The sequence below is a fragment of the Triturus cristatus genome, chromosome 1_2, assembly GCF_964204655.1.
Source record: "Triturus cristatus chromosome 1_2, aTriCri1.1, whole genome shotgun sequence".
NCBI lineage: Eukaryota > Metazoa > Chordata > Amphibia > Caudata > Salamandridae > Triturus > Triturus cristatus.
Genome location: NC_140580.1, coordinates 38,779,670 through 38,807,081, shown reverse-complemented (window position 1 = coordinate 38,807,081; position 27,412 = coordinate 38,779,670). Strand labels below are relative to the sequence as shown.

Sequence of the window (27,412 nt, the reverse complement as noted above, 5' to 3'; positions counted from 1 at the left end):
GGCTGCTCACCGGAAAAGTTTCTGGATAAGTGTCACAATTATCCCCATACAAATACGGGGGCTATCTGGCTAATCAGCGTTTCGTAACAGGTTACTATTTTAACTCACTTTCTTTTCTTCATCTCCTTTCGTGTCATGTAGATAAGCTTCTGTGGCGTTGTGCCGTTCCATCACATTTGGAGTATTATTTTCGTTACACTTACTTCGAGATTTTACATCTAGGATTCTCTCTATCTTATAGATTCCAAAGCAATAGACGGTCTCCTGACGAAGGCTACATTGCCGAAACGCGCGTAGTTCTCCATCTGCCGCATTGCTTGTATCAACTGTATCTTTGTATTTATTGTCTGTTTGATTGTTTAATGATGATATATATATGTCTGTACAAAACAGAATAATCAATAATATCAAAAGATTTAATGAATGATATATATAAAAAATGACTAAATAAATATCATATATATATATTTTTTCAATTAATAATTGTGTATGGTCAATATTTTTCATTGGATTATTTTATGAATGGTTGATTCTATGGTTTACACCTAGATGTTTGTCTGTGATAGATTCATTCACTTGCTATAGCACTTTACATAAATAACTTATTTCCTTACATATAGCAAGTCTATTAGGTTTGTAGGGGTCCCCTTCTTTCTAAACACTATAAAGTAACCACTTCAGGCCAACCCCAAAACAGCAACAGCACAGGGGCCATAAACTTCCTTCAGCTTCTCCGGGTATTCTCCTTGGCAAAGGGTTTGTCTTGATTCCTAGAAGTGATCTAAAGTTCTGGGGTCTGGGCCCCAATATTTATACTGCAAAATCCTGTGTTCTCTGAAGGCAGAGTGTGTCTGTGCCCAGCCAAAACCAGTTCTGTCCTCCCTGGTGCAGCCTCCTGGCAGGAGGTGAAGACAGCATTGTTTGAAAGCAGACCTGGTCCAGGTAGCTGAAAGGAAAACTCTTCCCCCTACTCTCTATGAAGACTCAGGGTAGTGAAAGGAAATCTCCTCCCCCTACTCTCTATTCAATGCAGGTCCCATTCAGCCCAGCCCTGACCCATCAGACTGCTGGAGCCAAGGCCCTCTCCAGCCCCCTGTCACTCACAAACCAGACATGGAATACACAAACCTAGCAGAGGCATGCTGGATGGTGGGGCAAGAAAAACCCTACTTTCTAAAAGTGGTATTTTCAAACACAGAATGTAAAAATCACCCACACTAAAAGATGTATTTTAACATTCTGAGTTGAGGCATACTAAACTTGATTTTCCAATCTTGTTCCTAGGGTCAGTTAGGATTATAGGATGTTATAATCAAACTGCCCATTCTGGCCTATGGGAACAGATAGCCTTGCAATAGTGAAAAACAAAATTGGCTGTAATTCACTATTAGGACATACCATACATATCAGGGCCTGTCCTACCTTTTACAAACAATGCACCCTGCCCCTGGGCCTACCTTAGGGGTGACTAATATGTAGAAAAGGGAAGGTTTAGGGACTGGCAAGTGGGTGCACTTGCCAAGTCGACATGGCAGTCCCAGACTGCACACAGGCTCTGCAATGGCAGGACTGAGCCATACTTTACAAGCTACTTCTGTGGGTGGCACAACCAGTGCTGCAAGCCCACCAGCAGCATTTGATTTAGAGGCCCCGGGCACCCATGGTGCACTGTGCTAGGGTCTGACAAGTAAATCAAATAAGCCAATCATGGAGTCACTAATCCAATACAACAGTTTACAATAGGGAGCACTTGCACTTTGGCACTGAATAGCAGTGGCAAAGTGTCCAAAGCATCTAGACCAGCAAAAACATAGCAAAAACATAGAAGGCAACAGTTAAAAAATGGAAGGGAGACCCACGCCAATGGTGCCAGGTCTAACACGTGTCCCCTCCAGCTGAAATGTGGGGAGAACTACCCACCTTATTGGGAGTTCTCTTCACTAAGGTGGAAAAATCTGGACAGACTATCAGTATTGGCGTGTTCTGTACCAGGGCGGTGTTCCACCGTGAAGTCCATCCCCTGTAGGGAAATGGACCACCTCAACAGCTTTGGATTCTTACCCCTCATCTGCATCAACCATCTGAGGGCCTGTGGTCTGTCTGAACCCGGAAGTGAGCCCCAAACAGGTAGGGTCTTAGCTTCTTCAGCGCCCAGACCACAGCAAATGCCTCACGCTCAATAGCACTCCATCTCTGTTCCCGTGGAAGTAACCTCCTACTGATGAAGGCTACAGGTTGGTCCAGGCCCTCCTCATTCATCTGTGAAAGTTCAGCCCCTACACCATGCTCTGAAGCGTCTGTCTGTACAATTAATTCTTTAGAGAAGTTGGGCGCCTGAAGCACGGGCAGTCTTCAGGGCATCAAAAGCTTTCTGACAGGTGTCAGCCCAGTTTACTTTCTTGGGCTGCTTCCTGGAAGTCAGCACTGTCAAGGGTGCAGCAATGCTGCCATCCCCCTTGACAAACCTCCTGTAGAACCCTGTGAGTCCTAAAAAGGCTCTGACCTCTGTCTGGGTCTTGGGGGGTTCCCAAGCCAGGATGGTATGGGCGCCACCTGGCCGCTCCTAACCTGGTGTTCCAAGTACACCACAGAACCCTGCCCGATCTGGCACTTACTCGCCTTGATCGTGAGGCCAGCCCTCCGCAGTGCCATCAACACTTCCCAGAGGTGGTGCAGATGTTCTTCCCGAGTGGCGCTGAACACTGCAATGTCATCCAGGTAGGCAGCACTGAAATTTTCCAGCCCAGCCAACACCTGGTAGACCATCCTCTGAAAGGTGGCTGGGGCAGTCTTCATCCCAAGGAGCATAACCCGGAATTGGTAGTGCCCATCTGGTGTGGAGAATGCTGACCTCTCCTTAGCCCCATCAGTTAAGGCGATCTGCCAGTACACAGATGTTAAATCAAACGTGCTGAGGTACCGGGCAGCCCCCAACCGATCAATGAGCTCATCAGCTCTGGGGATGGGATGAGCGTCAGTTCTGGTGACTGAATTGAGCCCTTGGTACCCTTGGTAGTCCACACAGAACTGGAGTTGTCACAGGAGGACTGTCCCCAGTGTCCACATCATGGACACACTAATCAGTGATACTGGGAGTCAGGGAGAACAGATCAGAAAACTGCCCCAACAGTTGGCGACAGTCATCCTGCTGCGCAGGGGTCAGGGTGGAAGAGAGGTTTACACCATCCACTGAACCATCTTGCTCTGTTGCAGACTAGAGGTTAGGAAGAGGCTCAGTCTCCTCCTCCATTCCATCATCTGTTGCTAGGAGCATGCCCACTTCGGGCCTCTCCAAGTGGGGCTTCAGGTGGTTTACATGCAGGACCCGCAAAGGGTTCCTAGGAGACCGCAATCCACCAAGTAGGTGACATCACTCTTGCGCTCCACCACCTCAAATGGTCCGGTCCACTTATCCTGGAGTGCACAAGGCTTCACGGGGGCCATGACCCACGCTTTCCGGCCAGGCTGAAACTCGATCAGAGTGGCATTCTGATTGTACCACCGTTTCATCTCCTCCTGGCTGGCTTCCAGATTTGCCTAAGCGAGTTGCCTGAACTGCCTAGTTTGGTTTCTGAAGGCCAGCATGTAGCTATATACATCCTGGGGAGGTTTACTGGGAGCTTTCTCCCAGCCTTCTTTTACCAAACTCAGAGGTCATCTTACAGGGTGACTATACAGCAGTTCAAAGGGACTGAACCCCAAGGACTTCTGTGGCACTCTCTGTAAGCAAGCATAAGACATGGCACGAGAACGTCCCACTTATGCCTCATAGGTTCCTCAAGACCCATAATCATGCTGTTGAGGGTCCGGTTGAAATCTCTCAACCAGCCCATTACCTTGGGGGTGGTAAGGAGTGGTGAACTTGTAGGTTACACCACAGTCCTGCCACAGGGACTTCATATACTTGGATATGAATTTGGTATCACGGTCTGACACCACCTCTCTGGGGAACCCCACATGGGAGAAAATCCCCATCATCACACGACCCACCACAGGGGGCTCACCAACCAGAGAGGGATGGCTTCTGGGTACCGGGTAGCATGGTCCACCAAGACCAGGATGAACCTGTTGCCCATGGCTGTCTTGGGATCCAGAGGTCCCACAATGTCAATGCCAACCCTTTCAAAGGGGGTGCAGACCACAGGGAAAGGCTGGAGAGGGGCCTTTTGCTTCTTCCCACTCTTACCACTTGCCTGGCAAGTCTGACAGGTCCGGCAATGAGTATCTGAACTCTTGCGCATTTGGGGCCAATAAAAGTGGGTGACAAGTCTTTCAAAGGTCTTGTCCTGCCCCAAACGTCCTGCTAAAGGCACATCATGAGCCAGCCACAGTATGAAGGCTCTGAAGCACTGGGGTACCACCAGCACACGGGCTGACCCAGGCTCAGCAATCTTAGGCTCGCTATACAGGAGACCATTCTCCCAATAGATCCAATGTGATCCAGACTGATCACCTGCTGCCTGGTATGTGGCCTGCTGCCGCAAACCCACAAGAGAAGGGCACTTCCTCTGCTCCTCGCAGAACTCTTCCCAGGAGGGTCCTCCTTCCTGCTGCCAATGGGTCAGCTCAGGCAGGTCCCTCAGTTCAGCTACCTGCTCCCCTGTAGGTTCCAGGGCATCCGCCTCAAGGTCTGCCTCCTCCTGAACCGTGGGAGCGTTGGGGGCTGGTTTTCTGCACCCCCTGCCTCTTCTCTTTAACGCAGGTACCTGGGCCACTCTTTCAGGCTCCAGGTCCTCTTGAACACCCTTACTGGCTGCCATGGACCAGGTGGTCACACACGCCCACTCTGGCAAACCCAACATCTCCACATGAGCACTTCGCTCCAACTTAGCCCAAGGGGAGCTCTGCAATTCATTGCCCAACAGACAGTCAACAGGCATGGCTGGCCTCACAGCTACTTGAAGGGTACCTGAGACCCCCCCACTCAAAGGGAAAATGGGCCACCTTCCAGTGGCTCTCTGTGTTGTCAGCGACAACAACAGGGTAAAATACATTGAGGATCATCTGCTTTTCAGACACCATCCGACAACTGACAGCTGTCACACTGGCTCCAGTGTCTCTCAGAGCCTCTACCCTTTGGCCATTGATGGTCACCCACTGCCTGTATTTTTTAGTGTTATCAGGCAGCTGGGTCCTGGGGACCACCTCACAGTTTCCTAACGAGACTAGGGACATCTCTGCGGGACCCCACCTGCCTTGGGCACCCAGCTCCCCATCCAGGGCTACACTAGCCATCTGCTGGGGCGGTGCACCAGTGGGTGCTGTTTTACCTTTGTTGGGACACTGAGAATCCCAGAAGAAGTGGCCCACCTGACCAAAACCAAAACTTCTCTTGGGACCCCTCTGAACAGGCTTACCTGTCAGGCCCCTGAGTTCTTCTCCGGGGGAGGCTGGGAACCCTTGCCTTGGTTCCCGTGGGGATTACTTTGGGGCCCTTTCTGGAACTCCCTCTATTTACCATTGTCCCCCCCACTCTTCTGCTGGGGACCCAGCCCACCTTTGGCGTAGTCTCCCACATGACCCTTGTGGACCCAGGTACTCACCCAGCGGTCCGCCTTCTCAGCAAGCTTCCTAGGGCTAGTCAGCTTGCTATCAATAAGGTGCTGGTGTGGCTTTGGAAAACAATTACTAGACAAGTGCTCCCGTGCAATCAAGTCATAGAATGCTTCAAAATCATTAACTTTGCTACCCTTCATCCAAACATCCAATGCTATGCAAAAAAAGACACATATTCTATCCAAGTACTTGACTCCAGTTTCTTACAATGTCTAAACCTTTGCCAACCCATACCTAGTCATCAAGGCTTCCTTCATGTGGATATAGGAATTCTGATCCTCAGAGGGCAAGTCTAACAAGGTATCCCGCCCATCACTGAGAAACCGCCCCCACAACACTGCTCCCCAATTCTTCTCAGGGACTCTGTGGGAGGTCATAGCTGCCTTATAGGCCTTAAACCATTGACCAATAGCTTCATTATTGTGAAACTCCTTAATGACATCTTTGGGGATGAATGCTCTTGTTTCTACAGGCACGGATGGTGTGCTGCCACCAGAGGGAGTAATTTCAATTCCAACTCCCTCAACATCCTTTCATGCTCTAAATGCATCCTTTTCTCTTCCAAGGCTAACATCTTACCACCCATTTTGAGCTTGGCTAGCTCCAACTTATGTATTCTATCCCTTTCCCTGTCCTCCAGCTCCTCTGGGGACAGGCCCTTTGAAGAAATGCTGCTGCCTGGCCTGGAAGGAACTTTCTCCCTGGTCAGGCCAATGGCCCATCCAGCTGCCCATCTGCATTTTCTGCCTCTTCTCTAGGCTCCTCAGGGTGCTCAGTAGCATTTCTAGATTTCAACCAGGCCCTCAGCGCCTTTTGGAACTCTTCCTTCCTGGTGATGCCTTTCACATGGATTTTAAATCTATTACAGAAGGTTTTAAGCTGTGGCACAGAGTAGGTATCCACCCAATCTTCTTCTAATTATAAATCTATAGAAGAGTTGGATGCTGCTTTGGTCATGGTGGCAAGAATTGGCAGTTCTTAGCAAAACTAGAAGTTCCAAGGAAAATATTCTACCAAAAATGTAAGTGGTCCCGTTATAGTCTGCACTCACTAGTAGTGTACACCAATCACTGTACATGAGTCACAAATGCAAGTCCAAATCCTCACCCCTGACCACCAATATAAGAAATGGGGGTCTCTAGTTGGCAGAGATAGGTACCTCTGACCAAGTAGGGGCCCTTGCTTCTAGTCAGGGAAAGGGGATACACTCCTGAATAACCCCTGCTCACCCTCTTGGTAGCTTGGCACGAGCAGACAGGCTTATCTCAGAGGCAGTGTGTAAAGCATTTGTGAAAACATACAGTAATACAGTGAAAACACTAAAAATGGACACCACACCAGTTTAGAAAAATAAGTAATCTTTACTAGACTTAACACAAGACCAAGCAACAAAAATCCACAATACTGTAATAAAAATATGACTTTAAAATGGTAGAAATCACTTAGTTCAATGTAGATCTTAAATGCGACACTTTACTCTCAAAGTACCTGGGATGCGTCTTGCAAAACAAACAAAAGGGTCGCTGGGAAAGTGATGCGTCGGATCCTTGCTTCGGGGGAGGTGATGCGTCGGTTCCTTACCGGAGAGGAGGGGATGTGTTGGTTTCTTACTGGATTCCGGATACGATGCGACAAGATGGTGCCTCGATGCGATGCAACGATCCGGAGCAATGCGGCAAAATGGCGTCTTTGATGCGATGCAACAACATGAATGCGATGCGTGCACGCCCAGTGGCCGTGCGGCATCTCGGTAGACTCTTGGGCCGCATCAGGCCCTGCGACATGCTTCTCCGGTGATGCGGCGGCAACCTCTGCGGCGGTGACACGCTTCTCCGGTGATGCACCGCGCTTTGTCTGTGATGCGACGGCGAACAGCTGCGGCGGCTACACGCTTCTTCGGCGATGCAACGGCAACTGCTGCGGCGGCGACACTCTTCTTCCTCATTGTGTCGCGCTTCCAGCTCCCAGCAACACGCAGTTTCCAGGGGGCCCAAAACAACAGCAGGCACCTCACCACAGGTAGAATTCCCAGCAAGGAAATTCAGGGGGAGCTGGTGGTGAAGTCGCTTTGTGTCCCTGAGACTTCAGAACAGGAGGCAAGCTCAGCTTCAAGCCCTTGGAGATCTTCCTCAAGATAGTAAAAGTTCACACAAAGTTCCTTTTCTCCTTTCCTTGCCAATAAAGTAACCACTTCAGGCCAACCCCAAAACAGCAACAGCACAGGGGCAGTAAACTTCCTTCAGCTTCTCCGGTTCTTCTCCTTAGCAAAGGGTTCGTCCTGATTCCAATAAGTGATCTAAAGTTCTGGGGTCTGAGCCCCAATATTTATACTGCAAAAAATACTTTGTTCTCTAAAGGCAGAGAGAGTCTGTGCCCAGCCAAACCAGTTCTGTCCTCCCTGGTGCAGCCTCCTGGCAGGAGGTGGAGACAGCATTGTTTGAAAGCAGACCTAGCCAAGGTAGCTGAAAGGAAAACTATTCCCCCTACTCTCTATTCTATGAAGGCTCAGGGTAGTGAAAGGAAATCTCCTCCCAATGCAGGTCCTATTCAGCCCAGCCCTGACCCACCAGACTGCTGGAGCCAAGGCCCTCTCAAGCCCCCTGTCACTCACAAACCAGACATGGAATACACAAACCTAGCAGAGGCATGCTGGATGATTAGGCACGAAAAGACCTACTTTCTAAAAGTGGTATTTTCAAACACAGAATGTAAACATCACCTACACTAAAAGATGTATTTTAACATTCTGAGTTCAGGCATACTAAACTTTATTTTCCTATCTTGTTCCTAGGGTCACTTGGGAGTATAAGATGTTATAATCAAACTGCCCATTCTGGCCTATGGGAACAGATAGCCTTGCAATAGTGAAAAACTAAATTGGCTGTAATTCACTATTAGGACATACCACACACATCAAGGCCTGTCCTACCTTTTACATACAATGCACCCTGCCCTTGGGCCTACCTTAGGGGTGACTAATATGTAGAAAAGGGAAGGTTTAGGGACTGGCAAGTGGGTGCACTTGCCAAGTCGACATGGCAGTCCCAGACTGCACACGGGCCCTGCAATGGCAGGCCTGAGCCATACTTTACAAGCTGCTTCTGTGGGTGACAAAACCAGTGCTGCAAGCCCACCAGCAGCATTTTGATTTACAGGCCCTGGGCACCCATGGTGCACTGCACTAGGGTCTGACAATTAAATCAAATAAGCCAATCATGGAGTCACTAATCCAATACAACAATTGACAAAAGCGAAGGAACACTTGCACTTTGGCACTGAATAGCAGTGGCAAAGTGCCCATAAAATCTAGACCAGCAAAAACATAGAAAAAACATAGGGCGCAACAGTGAAAAAATGGAAGGGAGACCCACGCCAATGGTGCCGGTCTAACATTTGTGCAAATTGTTAATATAAATGATAAAAAGAAGGGGGGCTAAGACGCACCCTTGCCTAACCCCTCTGCTAACATTAATATTGTTAGACACCTCACCCCCGCTGTCAATCCTGACCCGTGCCTTCATATCTATGTGTAGGTACGCTAGAAAATGCACAAGGGCCTTGTCCAGGCCATATGCTAAAAGAATGGACCATAAACAGGACCGGTTAACAAAATTTAAGGCAGAGGTCAGGTCCATAGAAGCTAGATAAAGTGGCGAGTGCTGGGCAATGGTGCATTTCACAATAATAATGTTAAGATTTAAACACTGCTCATTCGCGCCTACTTTGCTCCCAAATCCTAATTGACATTGCTGTAGAATCTGATTATCCTCAGCCAAACTTAAAAGGTTATTGTATAAAAGTCTACCTAAAATTTTTAGGGTATTATCAATTAAAGAGATCGGCCTGTAGCAGCTCGGTTGCGAACAGTCACCATTTTTAAAAATTGGGACAATGATACTAGTGGACCATGACTTTGGCAATAGAGCATTAGTTAAATTGTTAAAAACATTTAGCAGTAGTGGGGCCCAACAATCAGGTTTGTGTTTGATGAGGTCCATGGGTAACCCATCCGGGCCTGGTGCTCTGTTGCCCACGCACTGGCGGATGGCCTCCTCAACCTCTATTATCGATATTGGGACCCTAGATGGAGGCCTATGTTTGAAGAGGTCGAGTTCTAGTGCAGGCGCTGAATAAATTATAGAAAAATTACTTTCCCAGGTTGCACTTGTTATGTTGCAGCTTATGGGAGTTAACGGCTGTCCCATTGTTCTTAGATCTTTAACGGCATTCCAGAATGAATTCCTGTTTTTTACGCTCACAGCATTAACAAGCGTGTCCCAGTGATCATTTAATAGTTCTTCCTTCCTTTTAACGATAGCCGACTTGTACTTCTGCCTCGACAACTTAACCGATAAATTGCTCCTCGGGCTATGTGACAGGGCCTTGCGTAACTTGCTATTAGCCTCTGAACATTAATGGTTAAACCATCTGGGTTCACATTGCACTGTATTGGTTGGTTTTGACAGCAAGGATTTAATGGCTCCACAAAGATCGGTAAAAGCATTGATTACCTCGGGGTTTGGGTCCTGAGCCAACAGACAAGAATTAATAAGGTTCAAGTTATCCCTGACCATTGTGCAAAATAAGTCAGTGTTATTAACGCACCACTCCAATCTTAGATTATCCATGAAAGGTGATAGGTTCCTGGCACCACATTCTATGTTGGGCGTTGGGCCAGAGGATAAACTTAGCACTATTTGGATTGGGTTATGGTCCCCAAAGGTTGTGGCAATAGTTTCTGCTTTCAACAGGCAGACCTCTAACACAGGGGAGATAAAAACGTAATCAATTGTGGATGCGCAGCCCCTCCCTCTCAATGTTGGCTCCTGGGGAACATTATCTTTTGTTGTGGCCGCGATCTCCATAACATTAGTTAAGTTATGATTATTCAAATGGTCCACCAATTCCTTGCCCCTTTGACAATTTTGTCCACTGCTACATGGCTGATTACTTGGCCAGAGTTGGGGTAATTTGGCGTTAAAATCGCCTCCTAGGCAGTTTCCAATTGGTTTAAAACACTCTTTTGATTTTTAGATAGACGCAATAAAATGTAATAGATTTATAAAGTTTCCATTTGGTATGGAATGAAAGTCATTATTATAAAAATTAATTATGAAAAAAGAAACCCCCCTGTTATATAATGTAGCTTGAAAATTATTATTATCAGTGCATACAGTTTTAACGTTACCACCCGCAGCGACATTTATCCAGATCAATAGTCCCCCAAAGGGTGGACCGTGCTCAGGGATTGTTACTAAAATGTTGTGGCCTTCAAACCCCTCAATATATAGGTCTTGGGTAGCCCAGGTTTCTTGGAACAAGAGGATATTCTGCTCTCTTATAAGTTTTAACCAGTCAGGTTGGTACAGCTTGGAATGCAGCCCCGCAACATTCCAGCTGAGAATACGAAGGTCTGGGCTGGCCTGGACCTTTATTGTTATATGTGGGATAGTAGGCTCAATTGCTGGAGGGAAAGGGGGTAGCCCAGCATTGGGGTCAGAGGGTTCCAGTGATGGCAATAGTCAATCCTGGGTCTCCAACCCAGACAGAGCCGAAAACCTGTTAAATGTAATGTGTGGGGTATTTCATTTTTTGGGGACCGTTATTTGGTTTGTAAAAATAGCCCAAATGGTAGTAAACATATATTGGTGCCATTAGTTGTTGTGGACTCACATGCTCTTAATAAGTGTCTCACCATGGATGGTCTGCGAAAATTGATTACAATGCAGTCCCCTTCAATGTTCTTTGAAGATGCACCAACCCACCCAACTCTACGTGCCATAATAATATTATTCATATCTAGTGTGCGGAACCTCCGATTCTTCGATAGCCAGTCCACGCATTTATTGCGTAATTGGTCCCATGACTCATTCTGATCCCTCTTTAGGGTCGGTACACCTGCTAACACCAACACATACGGACAGGCAGCAAGAGGCAAGCTCAGGACATCCAGATTTGCTTTTTGGGGACTTCTGCTAGAAGTGGCTAGTGCATTGCTACTCAATGTGCTGGCCAATGGGTTCTGGTTTGATCCATTAGGTCTGTTGGGTCTGTTAACACTGTCCCCGATAGGATTGGGCTGTAAGGCAGTAACCAATTCAACAGTAAGTGTGGTGCCATGCCTGTTAGCGGGGGTTGAGAGCGTCTCCTGACATGACCGCATTTAGTGCACATGCTACTTGCGGGTGCGGGTGTGGGGGCTCTGACAGTAGGGGGATGGGTATCATTAGTTGAGGCGTTCGTTGTGGGAGTAGACCCTCCCCCTCCATCTCCTACAATTTGAACATTCCCTTCTGATTGGCCAGATCCCCCTATAAGTAAGGCCAGATTGTCTAAACGATCCTGTAATGAGGCAAATTTCACATTTAAAAGTTTGGTAATTTGTTTTGTCACCATCGCAGCGACAATATTAGCAATAGCATCCCAAGGTTCTCAAAATCCAATATTGTCTCAGTTTGTGTACTAATTGAACAGCTCAAGTTCGTATTAATTGCTATTGTAGGGGGGTCGGAGGTCCCAGAAGTACCAGTGCTTGACGGTGGCTGTATCCAAGCAGAAAGACAGGTTTGAGAGAGACCGGTGCGGGTGGCTGTTTCCTTTTAGTACAAATAGGCTTCCCGCTCTTTCTCTTCCATTTTACAGCTGGGATTCCCGCAGGTGCAACAATGTCTATATCTGGCTGTGACTCAACTATCTCGAGCTCACTTGTACTCCCGCTTGTAATTGGGAATGTGTAAGTGCCATTTCAATGGGGCTGTGACAGAGGCAGGTCTTGTGCATGATTAGATGATATACCTTTAAATACAGCAATATCCGCTCGCCCATCGGTGCCTAGTGACAAACGGCGCTCCGTGAGTTCAATTTCACCCGAAACAATGTTAACCACCCTCTCTAGCATGCTGATAATGCTATCAGTTATCGGGCGTGCAGGTAGTAGCATGGTTCGCTTTCCCATTATGGCAACTTGAAGTTTACTTTTAAACAATATAAATTGCTAAACTTGCATGTGGGCTTTTCAGCACTTTTCAGGGAATGGGTAAAGCAACACTTACCCCGTTTTCTCACTGAGTTCCAGGTGCCACTTGGAGCTTGAAAGGTGGGTGGCCCAGCTCAGCCTCCTCCGGGCTCTGACGGGCGCAGAGTGGCCCGCCCTTGGCCCTGGCTTGGCCCGGGTGCGGTTCGGGCATGCCCGCGCACGGCCCATGCTGCGGGAGCCCTTGCAGGTTAATAAGCACCTCCTGGCGCAAGCTGGATGTGGCATCGGTGCCCTTGCCGCTAGGGAGGCTGGGGCTTGTGGTTCGTGCCCCCTGGCGGTCTTACAGGCTGTGGCGGGAAAGGAGTAAGAGGTGGGCTCCCCTGCAGCTCCCCGCAGGCTCAACAGTGATGGTGGTGGTCTGGAACGGGCCACAGAATTTAATTTGGTTGGTGCAGTGGAGTGGAGAGTATTTTTGTGCTATGAGGTCACAGACTTTGACAGAAACCAATGTGAATGTGTAAGTCATTATTTTATACTTGCATTACACACAGTATAAGATAGACTGCTACAAAATGTGCAAATAGTGTTACGATAAAATCAAATGGTGCTTCCAAAATGTAGATTTTAGTAACACCAGACCATAAGTGATGCTTTGTTTTTTACTTACCTGTCCCTTCAACACCTCCTCAGGTGTACTAAGTACTTTGCAAAATGAAATTACGATTAAAAGCAAGCACTCCACAGCCCAGCTGTTAACAATTTAAACTACCACTAAAAAACAGAAACAAATCTTTGCCATCATATTGAACAGAGTGATTCAAGCAATTAAAGTTAGAACCGGCTCCCAAGCATCCTTTGTATTTGCGGATTAACTCACAGCGCACCTTTGCATTTCATTCAGGCAAGCAGGCACCTTGGCCGAAAGGAATGTTTACCTGTCTGCCTGCTTCTTCCTATTACAGCACATGAGACTCAATTAATGAAACTTCAGCAGAAGCATTTTAACTATGGGAATTAACCGACAGTTGTCTTTTTCCAATACCAAACGTTTTGGATTCCAGGCAGAAGTGAGGACTGGGAATGCGCGCCTCCCCTTCCCAGGGCTCCACAGCCACCGTGGGGGTTGCGCCCCACAGATTGAAGACCTCTGGCCTAGTGCATTGATGTATTTTGATCGAGATTCAAATGTTTATTTTCACAACAATTCCAATTTTTTTCAAAATGGCCTTCATTTTTAGTAATTCTGATATGTTTTGAAACGGTAGCAAAGTTCACTTTGTTTTTGTTGTGTGCTAGAAAAGGTAACATCATACACACTCTCCTTTTCACATGAATACTCAGCAGGATTGTCACATAAATTCTCTCACTTTGAAGTCAGAGAAAGAAAAGTAAACTCCAAGCTCCTTGGAAGAGAGCTTGACATTTGACCTCTGTCTTCAAATGCACAACAAATGTGACAACATACAAACAAGATTTAAATACCTGTTTACTGCAAGAGTTCATGGAAGAATACAGTAAACAAGATTTGGGCAATGGGAGGGATGAACTTAAGCTGGACAGCCAAAACAAATAAAGCCTACAAATAGAAAGCTTGAAAATGATAGTTAAAAGCCCCAAAGCCAATTGTAAGTAACAGGAGGAATGCATTTCTAGGTCAGCTTTCTGAATGTCCCCAAGAAATCTTTAGCAAACCAGACAGCTGCACTGTCATGTAGGCTTCGACTTAAAAATTACCATCAAACACTGAGAAATCGCCCCCTCAACCCAAAAGGCAAGCACCTTTTGATTGGTTTGTTTTTAAGAAATAAACCCCCCATTTCAGGGGTTTCTGAAAATCAAAAAGGTTTGCTGAACAAGGCCAAAACAACATGTCACCGGCTTGGCAAATTGCTCTGCCTTCTCTGTTACCGCCACACTGGTGGATGCCCAGAAGGCAGTGAGATCGCCTCTAGTCTTTTACACGTGGTATGCCACCTGCTTAACTAAGACCCTGCCCTCTGCTGACCTAAAGACCGCCGAGCTACTAGCCAGGCTCTAAATGACCCTGTTAATCTTCTTGGGCTCGGACTGTCCTGATGGTTGCTCGTCGTTTATAAACGCTGTTACGGCGCTAATAAAAATGAATGGTTTTTAAAGAAATAATCATTTACGTAAAATGTAACTAATTGCCTTAATCGTAAAAATGCAGAAAAACAATTTTGTTAATAAGGCTTTGCCAGCAGAAACTGGAATGCTGACTGATGAGCTGTATGCTCACCCGGAATCGGAAACAACACATCCTGGTGAACAGTCATCATGTTATCCACAATATCGCTCCGGGTCAGACATCTTTCATAAAAGACAGGGTGGATGTAAGTTGCTTCCCAAATGAAGATCGCTGCTGGAGGACCCGAATCTTGGTAAAACCATTTATTCTCTCATAACTGTTTCTCGGGAGGATTCTTGTTGGCGATTGTTTCATTGTGGCTTTTTTTTGCTGAGGAATTGCCTTTTGACATTCCAGACTGTGTGCAGAGTTCTTGGATATTTTGTGGTAGAAAGTACTTTCTTAAATCTGTTAATTTTTAAAAGGATCATTGAATTTTTGAAAAGGTTCGTGAACTGTGGGTATTGTCTGAAAAAAGATATTTTGGGAACTGTGTTTCTCGTGTGAGTTACAGTTCAACTAAGAATTCTTATTATGAACTATGGTTGTTTTGAGGGAACATACAATAAATCAACTAAGGTATTGATTCGAACTGGATTTAACGCAAATCCTTTTTGTTTCCCTGGACCATAGTGCCATAGGTGGGGATTGTGGGAGATGAGCGGAAAATGATAAGCCTGTATTATAATGACTAAATTATTAATGAACTCCAAATATAGTATGTCTGATAGAAAAGAATGTCACTTTTTAACACAGAGGAGTAGCTGCTGTAGTACGAGACCAATAGCATTAATTTATGAAAAGTTACATCTAGATAGTTTTAAAGAATAAGAGATTGTGAATTGAAATAGAAATAATCTTGAACTGTTTTCTCAGGGCCACCAGAACAAGTGAACAAAGGGACTACTTCCCACGGGATCCTCCAGAAGAAAGACCACGCAGAGCCATGCGCTCGGTGTCTGTCTCCGCCCCCCTTTACCCACAGACTAAGGGGCTTATTTACAAGCCCATTGCGCCACTTTTGCGTCACTTTTCCCATAGTGGCGCAAGTGGCTTGTAAACCTGCTCCTAAGTGTTTCCCTGATATCTATTTTTAATCGTTGAGCTCAGATCTCAAGAGTGAGTAAAGCAGACCCATTGACAAATGTATGCAGTTCTGTAGAGAAAGAGAGTTCTATTACACAGACAATGCATTTGATGGTCATGTGTGACAACAACTTAAGCATAAAACTGCGTAAAAATATGTACTGCATTTGCTGCACATCCATTCATTGAGCTGTTATAACAGTAAGAGTGGACACAGGCAGTCTTTATGGAGCTGATCTTACCTGTGCCAGCTGCTTCCCTTCATTGGTGGAGACCTGCCTCTCTGAGGCGCAGTCTATTTTGTTTCCAAGGAGAAGAATCAGGACACTGTCTCCTACTGATTCCTAAGAAGCGAGAATGCATTCAGTGAGTTAACTTACTATCATACATATTAGTTTCATCCCTGGCCTGGGGATGTTTATGTTAAAGGGGTGCATAATCCCTTCCCTTATTGTTAGAAATGGGGGTCTCTAGTTGGCAATGGCTGGCCACTGTCCAAGTAGGGACCCTTCTTCCTATGTCAGAGTAAGCGGGCTACACACTTTGATAACCCCTGCTCAACCCTGTGGTAACGTAGCACGAGCAGCTAGGCTTATCTCAGAGGCAGTGTGTGAAGCATTTATGACCATACACAGTAAGACAGTGAGGAACACTACAAAGGGACACCACACAAGTAGTTATAAAAAATAAGTATCTTTATATATAGACTTAACACAAGACCAATAACAGAAAAAAGCCACAATACTAGAAAAATAGGGTTACTCTTGAAAGGCTGCAAAAATAGCTCAAATGTGCAAAGAGGAGTTCAGTTCAAAGCAGTGGTCTCTTCGACCCTATAACTTACAAAGTACCTGAATTCTGTAGCAAGACAACCAAAATGATTTTCCTCACGCGAGGCCAGCGATGCGTTGAATCCTTGCCGCAAGGGAGGATGATGCGCTGATCTACAGATGCGTGCGGGACAAAGGGACAAACTTCTCCATGCTAAGCTGGCGATGCGTTGAAATCCTTGCCGCAAGGGAGGATGATGCGCCGAGCCTGTTGTGTGCGATCCTGTTGCGATGAGAAGAAATGGCGCTCCGCGAGAGAGCGACGATTCGGGTGTGATGCGATGAAAATGGCGGACGCCCGGCGTCCGCGCTGCGATGTCGTGAAGCGATTAACTCAATGCGATGACCTTTGGTTAGCGAGCACTTGGAGGCCCGCAAACGTGCGATGCGATAATCTATGTGTTAGCGAGTGGTTGGCAGCCCGCAAACGTGCGATGCGATGATCTTCGGGTTAGCGAGCTGTTGCAGGGATTCTGCTTATACACAGAACTATGCGCAGGAAACCAGGACCTCAGAGAATTGTGGTGTACCAGAAACTCCCCTCAGAACCAAGAACCCCATATCCGACTAGCTTAGTGTCCCATTCGTTAGCCTAGATCTAGCTAGGCGGTCCCAATGTATAGAATCAAAAGGGAAGAGGGGGACCAGGAGCTGGTTGTGGTCCAATGTCCGTGCTCCACCAATGACTATTAAATCAATGAGGACATTGTTCCATGTTGGCGGTGAAACAAAAATAGCGATCACCTGCTCAACAAAAAAGGGGGGGAGAAAGAAAGAGTGTAGAGGAGGGAGGGAGGTAGAGGGGAGGTGAAAAGAGGCAGAGAGAAATTTCCCCAGTGTCAAGGATCCAATCCCGAAGGGGAGGACTCAATGTAGCCTCTTGTTGGCCCTCACACACCCCGAAGGATGTCTTGCTTCATCATCGGGCTTGTTGTTGCTCCTCGTCGGGCCGGCGCTGCAATGCCCGACGGTCCCCCGAAGGGTCTCTTCATCGGAGGTCTTTTAAAGAGAAAAGCCGTTAGGTGAGTGTGGGTGTGTGGGCTTAAAAAATAGTAGTGGATGCAGGAGGTAGGTGATTGCGTGCGTGCAGAGTGTGTGAATAAAAATGCCTAGGGGTGTCCAAAAAGTACTACTTTAATGTTGTGGGGCCCCTGGCAAAGAGTAAAAAGACCAGTAGGTCACGGGGTCACTAATAAGCGCAAGGTGCTAGTGTGACTTATAAAAAGGTCGACATGTTTCACGCCTAGATAGCCCGGGAGGGTCAGTGGCGTTTCTTCAGGACCTAACTTAGTGGGGGGATGTGCACGGTGGGGACGGGGGTTCCAGTGGTTGAAAAGGTAACCTGCGTCTATGAAAGGTAAAAAGAGGTACGGAACTGCGGGGTACAGTGACCTATTCAGCAGATACAGAGAAAGCGTACCAAGCTAGTGTAATCTAAAAGGGGAAATAAACGGGGGGGGGAAGAAAGGAGGGAAAGGGGTGACAGACACACATGGATATTTTTAGACAGATCTGGTACAAATATAAACACCACTTTATCGAGAGAACACAGCAAAAAACTGACCGTGCCCCCGATTGCCATCCAAGTCGTGGTTGTGCAGTCACACCCATGGTTGTGTACAAAGAGACATACACAGATACCGTGATAGCGGTATAACATTGGTGCCAGACACACACATCTTAACGGAAGGTGATATAACGCCTGAACGTGGAGGGGCGGTGTTAGAGATCAAAAGTCACGTAAAATAGGTCAACATCAATGCCAAACAATGAATGACGTTATGAGGGGGCAGACTGTGCACCTAGAGAAAAAAATAATAATAGTAATGATAATTCGGGGGTGAACCGTAGCGTATGCAGTCCACAAACCAAGGATAGAGCCCCACTCTGCTCGTAGGTGGAGGGCAGTGGTTAGACAGAAAGCTCAGAACAAACGTGGAAACTCGGTTCGTCTCACAGGAGTGAGTATAATAAAGTAGGCATTTAAAATATCATACGGGACTCACACACATGTATACCAATCTCCTTACCCTCGTAAATGTAAGCGAGGGCTTCCTAGGTGTTGCCGTGGCTGCCTGCGCCCTATTTGCTAGAAAGACAAAGCATAGGTAGATTGATACTGGGGCCCCTAAGCAAGGGCGAGCTGCGTATTGGGATCGTGGAACGTCTCCCAAGCGGACCCTGCGTTGTTGAGTACTTACGGTTGCGTCGGGGGCCGGCTCATTCAGCACCTACCCTCTGCCAACGGCTGCCTGTAGATAGTCCTGGTAGTATTCAGGGTTCCATTTAAAGCCGTTAAAGGAGGCGTGTCCCACTTCCTGTTTAGGAGGAGCGAGCCGGGTAGCTGTGAGTGATGGATCTAGCGCATGCATGGGTGACTGTGTCTCGATAGGCACGCATGCTCTGACAGAGCAACAGGCGGTGTACGCATGCGTACTGAGTTAACCTCGGTGCCCTTCTAGGAGGTGGCGTGCATGCTCAAAACGGAACCAAAGACGGTGTGCGCATGCGTTCTGACTGAACTCGGTGCCCTTCTAGGAAGTGGACTATGCTCATGTGACTAATGGGGCTAGTGAATCCTGGTGGTGCCTCGTTGTCTGGCATAGAATTACGGAGTGGCGTGCCCACCCCAACTGAACCGGACGTGTCCGAGTATGAAGTGCTCGATATCGTCTGGATTCCCCTTCATATAGTGGTCAATGTTTCAAAGGGCATCAGAGGAGAACCAGAGGACCCAGACCAGGGGGATGCCCCTTAATCAATAGCCAAAGGGCCCACGTTAAGTCACAAGTGTACAGATATGTGCCCAACGGAGGGATGGTGTATGTAAGGGTCTGATTAGAGTTCCACCCAGGGTATCTCATCAGTGAGTTCTTTCGTGTCAGTGTGAAGACAGAACACCCAGCGTTGTTCTTGACGTAAGAGAGCCTGGGCATTCCAGAGAGGTCTGGATTCTAGTATGGTCCATGACAGTTGTTCACAGTTATGCCCAAGTTCAAGGAAATGGTTAGTGAGCTTGGTGGCTGTTTGTCCCCGTCGGATGGTGCTCTTATGCTCGCTTATACGTATTTTGATGGGACGTGAGGTCATGCCGACATACCTGAGACCACATGGGCATGTGATAAGGTAGACGCAGTTCTTGGTATTACAATTGGAATGTCCTCGTTGTTCACAGATGAAGTTCTCCAGGGTAAGTTGTTTGCTGTGGGTTGTGGTGGAGCAGGCGTGGCAGTTCCCACATGGGTAGTGGCCTGTCACAGGGGGTAGGTTCCACAGTGTGGTATTAGGTGGGTCCGGTTTGCATTGTAATGGTCGCGTGTTGACCAGTCTGTCACGTAGGTTAGAGGTTCTTTTGAATGCGAATCGTGGTTGTTCCAATTCCAGTGTGTCGGTATTCAAAATCTTCCAATTCCGTTTTATGATTTGTTTAATCCTGTTGGACCGGGGTGTGAAAGTGGTGACACATGTAATGGACTCGCTGGCTGCCTTGATTCTAGTTTCCAATAATGTCTCCCTGTGGTTGTTACGGGCTCTTTTTCTTGCGTGTCTGACAACCCTCTTGGGGTAGTGTCTATCCAAGAGGTTTTTTTCAAGGTGGTTTGCTTCAGTCTCATAATCCTGACTAGTTGTGCAGTTGCGTCGTATACGCAAAAATTGGCCGTACGGTAGATTCTCCCGAAGGGCCTTGGGATGGTGGCTGTTAAAATCAAGGAGGCTGTTACAGTCCGTGGGTTTCTTGTGTAGTGTCGTCCTCAGGGTGCCATCCTCCAGGATGATCTTGAGATCCAGGAAAGGGATAGAGGTTTCGCTCATAGTTCCTGTGAATCGGAGGTGTGGGTTCAATCCGTTAGCCCATTCCAAGAAGGTCTCACAGGACGATCTAGTGCCCTTCCAGAAGACCAAAATGTCATTTATGTACCGCTTCCATGTAACGATGTTATCCTTGTATGGGTTTGTGTCTGAGAAGACATAGCTGCTCTCAAAAGAGGCCATGTACAGACCAGCCAGACTCGGCGCGAAGGTACTACCCATACTGGTACCTTGTACCTGATGGAAGATGGAAGTTTTGTACATAAAGAAATTTTCTTTCAGGGCTAGTGCGATCAGGTCCATGATAAAGGCCACTGGTGTGTTAGTTAGGGGTTCCGCCCTCTGGAGTAGATCGTTGACAACCTCGATGGTGGCGTCTTGAGGGATGTTGGTATACAACGCTTCTACATCCATGGTCAGGAGTAGGTCAATAGGTTCCGTGTTCTCTTTGTTGATGGTTTCTATTAGGTTGAGGACGTCCCGTGTGTCCTTGAGATACGCGGTGGTGTTCTGAACCAATGGACGGAGGAAGTAGTCACTGAATTGGCTCAGTGCTTCCAGGAGGGAGTTGATCCCCGAGACAATGGGTCTTCCTGGAGGGGGGATAACCCCCTTATGTATTTTGGGGAGGATATAGAAGTATGGTGTCTTGGGGTCATTGTTGATCAGGAAGGCCGCTTCATGGGGGGAGATCCACCCCTCCGTGCTGGCCTCATTGACCAATATCTTGATCCTTTTAGACAAATCATCTGTTGGGTCTTTGTTCAATTTGCGATAATATTTAGTGTTCCTGAGTTGTTTCTCACATTCAGCTTCGTAGTCGGTGATGTCCAGGAGGACAGTGGCACCCCCTTTATCCGCAGGCTTTATGATGATCGTTTCATCTCTTCTGAGTGACTCCAAAGCCCGGCGTGTTTTGTTTGGAAGGTTGTTGTACGGTGATCCTTTTGTAAGTCGAGTCGTCTCTTTGAGTACGGCCTTCTCGAAAGTAAGGACCTCAGGTGGAACCATTGCGGTGGTGGGTGTAAATTTGGATGGGGGTCCCAATGTATAGACAACCCAGAACATGCGACTTAGATATTTCTCAGGAGTGGTGGGAATCCGAAATACCTGTTTGTACTTATTTAGCAGTCCACAACAAAATAATACAGACACGGTAAAGTTTAAAGAGTTTATTTTATAAACCTCGTGTCCTAAGATGCAGTACTTTGGCTAACACTAGTAGACAAATGGTTAAGATCAGAACCATCAGCATTGTTACAATACCATACACAATGAAAGGAGCAATCATAATAATAATGACAGCGGTAAACAGCCACACTCCTTTCTCTAGTAACTAATACGTTTATTATACTAATAGAAGGTCTCTTAGGCTAACAGGGGGAACCCCATACCATATAGATCAGCTTAGTAGAATCACATCACAGGATCAGCTAGGCTCTCTCATGCATCAGCTCTTCTGAATGAATCTAAAACATTCTGTCCTGCAATATTAAAAGCACTTGTCCTTCAGATATTAGCAGCTGCATGTATGATATGTCTAAAAAGTGGTACGATCAATCTGAACACAACACTCTGCACCGTCTAGTGTCCTAGACTTGTTCTTTACATGATGTACAGACGAAGGTCGCAGCACACTGTTAAGAATGTTAAACAACAAACTGTTATCCTGTAAGGCAAAGTCGAGTAAGTATTTCTAAAATGAATAACATATAACAACAGTGTCGCGTGCAAAGCAACAGAAACTGCAAGCTGGCTTTCTAACAGTTGGCTCGGTTATGCTAACTTAGTGTTGTAAATAGGGAGTGGCTAACCCATCCTACACCCCCCCTTGATCTGACTACTAACCACTAGGGGCGCACTTATCAAGAACGCAGAGTTCAAGTGATATAGAACAGAACCAAGGGCATGAACTATAAGTCCATATAAGGTAAGTGTAAAGTTCGAGAGAAAAAAAAGAAAAAAATAGTGTAAAAAAATAAAAACGATGTCCTAGAGAAAAAACCATTAAAAAAATGTTGATAAAAAAAATTGACATTTATGGATGCATCCTGTCTTGACTATGTGAAACAGTCAATCCATCAAGGTATATGCACCATAAGTTGCAACAGCTTCCAAGAGGAAATCATTGGAGCGTTCCGCAAAAGTATCCGCCATCCAATTAAGCAAAGGGAAAGGAACACACGTGTTCTTCAATTATCGGAGCATCCAGCACCATAACAGGACAACTGTCAGCATCCTCGAGATAACTTCGTTCAAGGAATTCAATAGCGGCCTCTCCGATATCCCAATTACCAAGGACTCCTTGTGTAGCACCCAAAGCCATAAACCCAATTCCAGAACAAGCAAACTCATGATCCAGTAATGTACACATTAGTTCATCAAAATCTGGGTCAGGTGACACCAAGTTTGACAGACAAGTCCAGAGCCCATTGGAAGGGACAATCTAGGCAATGAAAGACAGGCTGCACACAGGTAAAATAAGGAAACCGGAATGACAATCCATACTTGACGCTTAAGGTCGCCAGAGGTAAAGTGCCGTAGTAATCAAGCATCCGGCTACGAAGATGGAGCAGGCGGAGCATTCTGTCTTGTAACCCCAGGCGTGCAGCCATAACGAAATGCGCAGATCAACAACAGGATCCCGGCCCCAAGAGCGAGGAGCAAGGGAAACCCTCCGAAGACACTTGAAAAAATAGAATGTAGAAAACGCGGGGATCACACCAAAAGTAGTTTGGAAAGATGTCACGAGGCCTGAGCCGACAATTTAAAAAAAATGAACAAGGCCAGTCGTAGACGAAGCATTAAAGATAGTCTGTATCAACGTTCCAAAATGTAGGGGGAGGTCAGTATTTAAAAGAGCTTGTACTTCAGTGCGTGTGTTTGCTATGTGAAGAAGAAATGTTTCACGGGACGAAGTCAAAGAAACTTCTTTCTGAAACAAAAGAGCTCTTATTCTACTCATCCTGTTGAACTCTGCGTTCAAGGTTGGAATCGCCGGCCAGATGGATATATCGAGCCTGCCGTGCGGGGGTGGGAAAAGGACGTTATTACAGCAAACCACCCTTGGTGAAACGGTGACTATGTAAGGAATACCCACTAGCATCCCACAGCAAGCTTCATTATTTAAAAGCAAATAACTACCGTTATTTGAAGACGTTATAACTGGCTTAAATGAAGCAGCTTAAATGAAGACGTTATAACTGGCATTGGAATACCTTTTAGGACACAAGCCAAATTAGGAGCGTGTATATTGCAAGCGCCATGTAATTGTATACGTCTACAAACCACAGAATGATCAGGAGCGGAAGTGCACTCTTCACCTTTTCAGTAAACTTCCTTGCCATCCCTCACGCATCTATATGTGAAAGGAAGTGACCAAACTTCGTGCAGGAAGGCATTATGAAGCTGTTCATATCTGCCTATGGCATACTGCTTCATGCACGAACTGAACTTAAACCGAGAAAAAGGCAACGTGATCAATCCATGTACAAGCCACACAGCCAAATTCAACTCAGCAATAGAAAAAGGTAACGGGTCTAGTTTTTCAATGTGCAGTAATGCGCAAGTTGCGTCTTTCATGGACATGAACTGCTGTTTATCGGTCAAATTAAAAGGAAGGAATAACAAAGACGTATTCATGTAATCCCAAGGGACTTTCCCTGCTTTCAACGTTTGCAAGGTCCATGCAAACTGCATAATTGAACGCAACTGATTTTGACCATGATATAAAACAGACACATCATCTTGTACAATGTCTACGACAGATGAAACAATATTATCTAATGTATAAATTCTAGAAGACAAGGTATTAATACTATTATCTATAACAGCCAATACTTTCTCCATATTGGCCTGGTCAATAGCACGTAGCCTTGAAGCAGCTTCAATTTGCGATAACTTCCAAACTTCATTGTAAATAGCATAAACCCATCTCTTGGACCTGCCAGTCGCAGGACCCTTAATAAAATCATTTAAATCTATTTTGTCATTTAACCGTGATAAATGAATCTTTACTGAAGCTAATGTGGAATGTTGCAACCATGACTGGCATAACTTACCTACCGAGTAGGTAGTTACCGTGTGTGACGATGGAAAACGAGGGTCTACTCTAAGTTGTGTATACCCTGGTTCAAATCCAGAAACCGACATTGACAGGAATCTGAACCCGTCTGCCATACCAACCATCCTTCGGGATCTATTGCTGAAATATTGAAGGTGGTGTTGGAGACGAGGGACTGCAACATAGTAAGGGACAGATCTGTGTGATTCGCCCAATTATGATAAGCACCCAGATCCGGGATTGTGGGGGAATTCAATTTTTTAGATATAGCCAATCCAAAACAGGTGGTCTGAAAAATAGTTGAATTTAAAAATAACATATGATTTGGGATAAGACAGGCACGATGCAAAGCTTCTGTTCCTTGTACCTGCCAAGGATTAGTTCCCCAAACCGATTTAAGATCGACAGTAGCTTTCCAGAGGTCATACCCTCCAATCGCCAATTCATCCATAAAGGATTTGGAATACAATAATTTGGTGTGTGTCAGTCTAACCTTAGAAGCTGGTTCTACCGCCACCTTAAAATAAAAAGAGGCAGGGTGAGACACACTAAAATCCGAAAAGTATGTGAATTTGTTTACTAAAGTGGCAGAACTGCCAGGCATAGGGACCGGACTATGTTCCCACTGAGTGAAATTAACAAAATTCCGAAAGGTATTTGCCCTGTGTAGGAAATGTGTGCCATAATGTTGATAGCAAAATTGTTCATCGTAATTTGCATTATTTAAATACAAATCTTCAGCATCAAATGCAGCATAATACTTCAAATCAGAAAACAGTGCTTCTATCGCGTGCACATCCCAATCATCTGATCGGATGTTCTGTTTAACTACATCACCCATAGAAACACGAAAAACAGTTGGTACATTAATCACTTCGGTGGGACCATGAATTTGAAAGTTCACAGCATCCCAAGCAATTCCATCACGTACAGGCCAGGCGGTGATGTTCACAAAAGTCTGGTCCCTTTTCATGATGTGTGATGAGGAATGAGGGGCTAAAGTTCCATCAATTAATCGAATTGTAGATCGTTCATTCAGGTAGTGTCCATTGATCAATTTAAAAAACACTACCACAAAGCCAATGGTCATGAACAAAAAAATACTTATTAGCACCAGCCAGATGTAAGTCCAAGGTGCAACCAAAAAATGTCTCTTGAACCAGGCAAAAAAATTTGAAATTTTGGAAGGGGCAGTGGAAGTCAATGATTCAGTTTGAAAGGAAGAATGTGACTGGGCAATTGATGTTGAATGTAATAGAGGCAAAGGTACTTCTGTTGGATAAGCATACTCAGGATCATCAGGTAAACCACCAGCATTAGATGACATAGAAGGACCAGTAACTGCAAGCATCTCAATGGAAACTTCAGGCAAGATGTTAGAGGGTGGCACCACAACAGAGTTTCTCAGCATTGAAGGGCAAGAAACTGAAGGTGTCATACTATGGAGAATCGGCCACCCGCTGTAGCTTGACATTGTCAATCGAGATGTACCTGTTATCCTTGCGACCAGGAAGTGGAGGTAAAACAACTGTACGCGTACCCAGGACTCCAAGCACCGGGACCGGTGCACGATAAGAGGGGCTGAACTCCTTCTTGTTCTCCACCTTCTCACGGACCAGGTCACCAACTTGAGGTAGCCAGCCGACTACCGGAATCTGGAGCACAGCCTCGGATGTAGAATGTACGTGTCCTTTCGCTAGAGTGTCTCTGGCTTCTTGTAGATTCTGCAATACAGCACAGTGGTCATCTAGGTCAAAAGGGGCGGCTGCTGCCGCCATGTCTAGACCATCAAGGTCCGGGACAAACATTCTCACTCCAAAGAGCATCATGTATGGGGTCCTCCCACCCAGAGACCTTCTAGGGAGATTATTAAGTGCACGTTGTACGTCATACAAGTGGGACAGCCAGTTCCGGCCTGTACCTAATACCCTCGCTGTCAAAGATTGCTTTAGGTCACGGTTCATCCGCTCCACAACACTATTGCCCTCAGACCGGTATGGAGACGAAAATTTGACTTGGACCCCCAGTTCTGTCATGGCCTCCTTGTACGCCCTTGAGGCGAACGCAGGACCCTGATCAGAATGAAGGGTACCACATGCAAAACTCCCTATAAAGACACGAAAATCCTTGATGACAGTTCTGGCATCAGCACTCCTTTGTGTCCATACCCACAGGAAACGTGTGCACGAATCAACTGCAACCAAAATATATTTGTACGCAGTATCAGAGGTAATAGGACCGCAGTGATCTAAATAAACGCACGCAAGTGGTTGATTAGATATATGCAACTGTGTTTGTGGTGGACGCGCTGCAGAAGAAGGTTTAATCTGTTGGCAAATGTCACAATCAAGAACGTATGCCCGCGCTTGTTTGTACAAACCGTACCACCAGTAACGTTGCTGCAAAAGAGATATAGTAGCCGACACTCCGGCATGCGCAGACGCAACACCCTCGTGGGCAGCTGATATCAAAGATGGTCTGCAGTCCGCGTTGGGAATCAATCTGTCACCAACGTCGTTAATCCTCACTAACGGAACGTTATCAGGACTTAAGCGATAATGGTAACGAGAAGGGAAACCCTTCGGAAAGTTTTTCCCGGTCTCGGAAGCAGCAATAGCCGCCAAGATTTCATCATCGATCTTACTCTTGGATCTTGTAACTGCTGCTACTAGATATGTCGCCACTGCTGTTTTTGCTGCCTCGTCAGCCAAACTGTTACCAACAGCATGGACGCCAACTCGTTGGTGACCAAGAGTGTGAATAACATTCACGAGTGGCAGTAGTTCTTTAAGTGCTGCCACTCGAACCCAAAGTGTTTTATGCTTTATTGTGCTACCTTTGGAATCATGAAAATCATTCTGAATCCAAAAATGTAGATCGTCATTGTAAGATTGAACACAATAGAACGAGTCACACACCACGAGAGTGGGGACTCGAAGATCAGC

General features: G+C 46.2%; 1 protein-coding gene across 8 annotated transcripts in view; it reads right to left on the bottom strand.

The window, feature by feature from the left end:
* RAB44 (RAB44, member RAS oncogene family) overlaps window positions 1-27,412 on the bottom strand; it is a 710,497-nt gene that overhangs the window by 32,444 nt on the left and 650,641 nt on the right. For 7 of the 8 annotated variants that reach the window (XM_085600504.1, XM_085600485.1, XM_085600493.1 and 4 more), the window contains one exon: window positions 16,007-16,108. The exons of the other annotated variant lie outside the window; for it this stretch is intronic. In XM_085600504.1, the coding sequence (XP_085456630.1) occupies window positions 16,007-16,108 (102 nt within the window). The remainder of the gene's footprint in view (window positions 1-16,006; window positions 16,109-27,412) is intronic. 8 annotated transcript variants of the gene reach the window in all.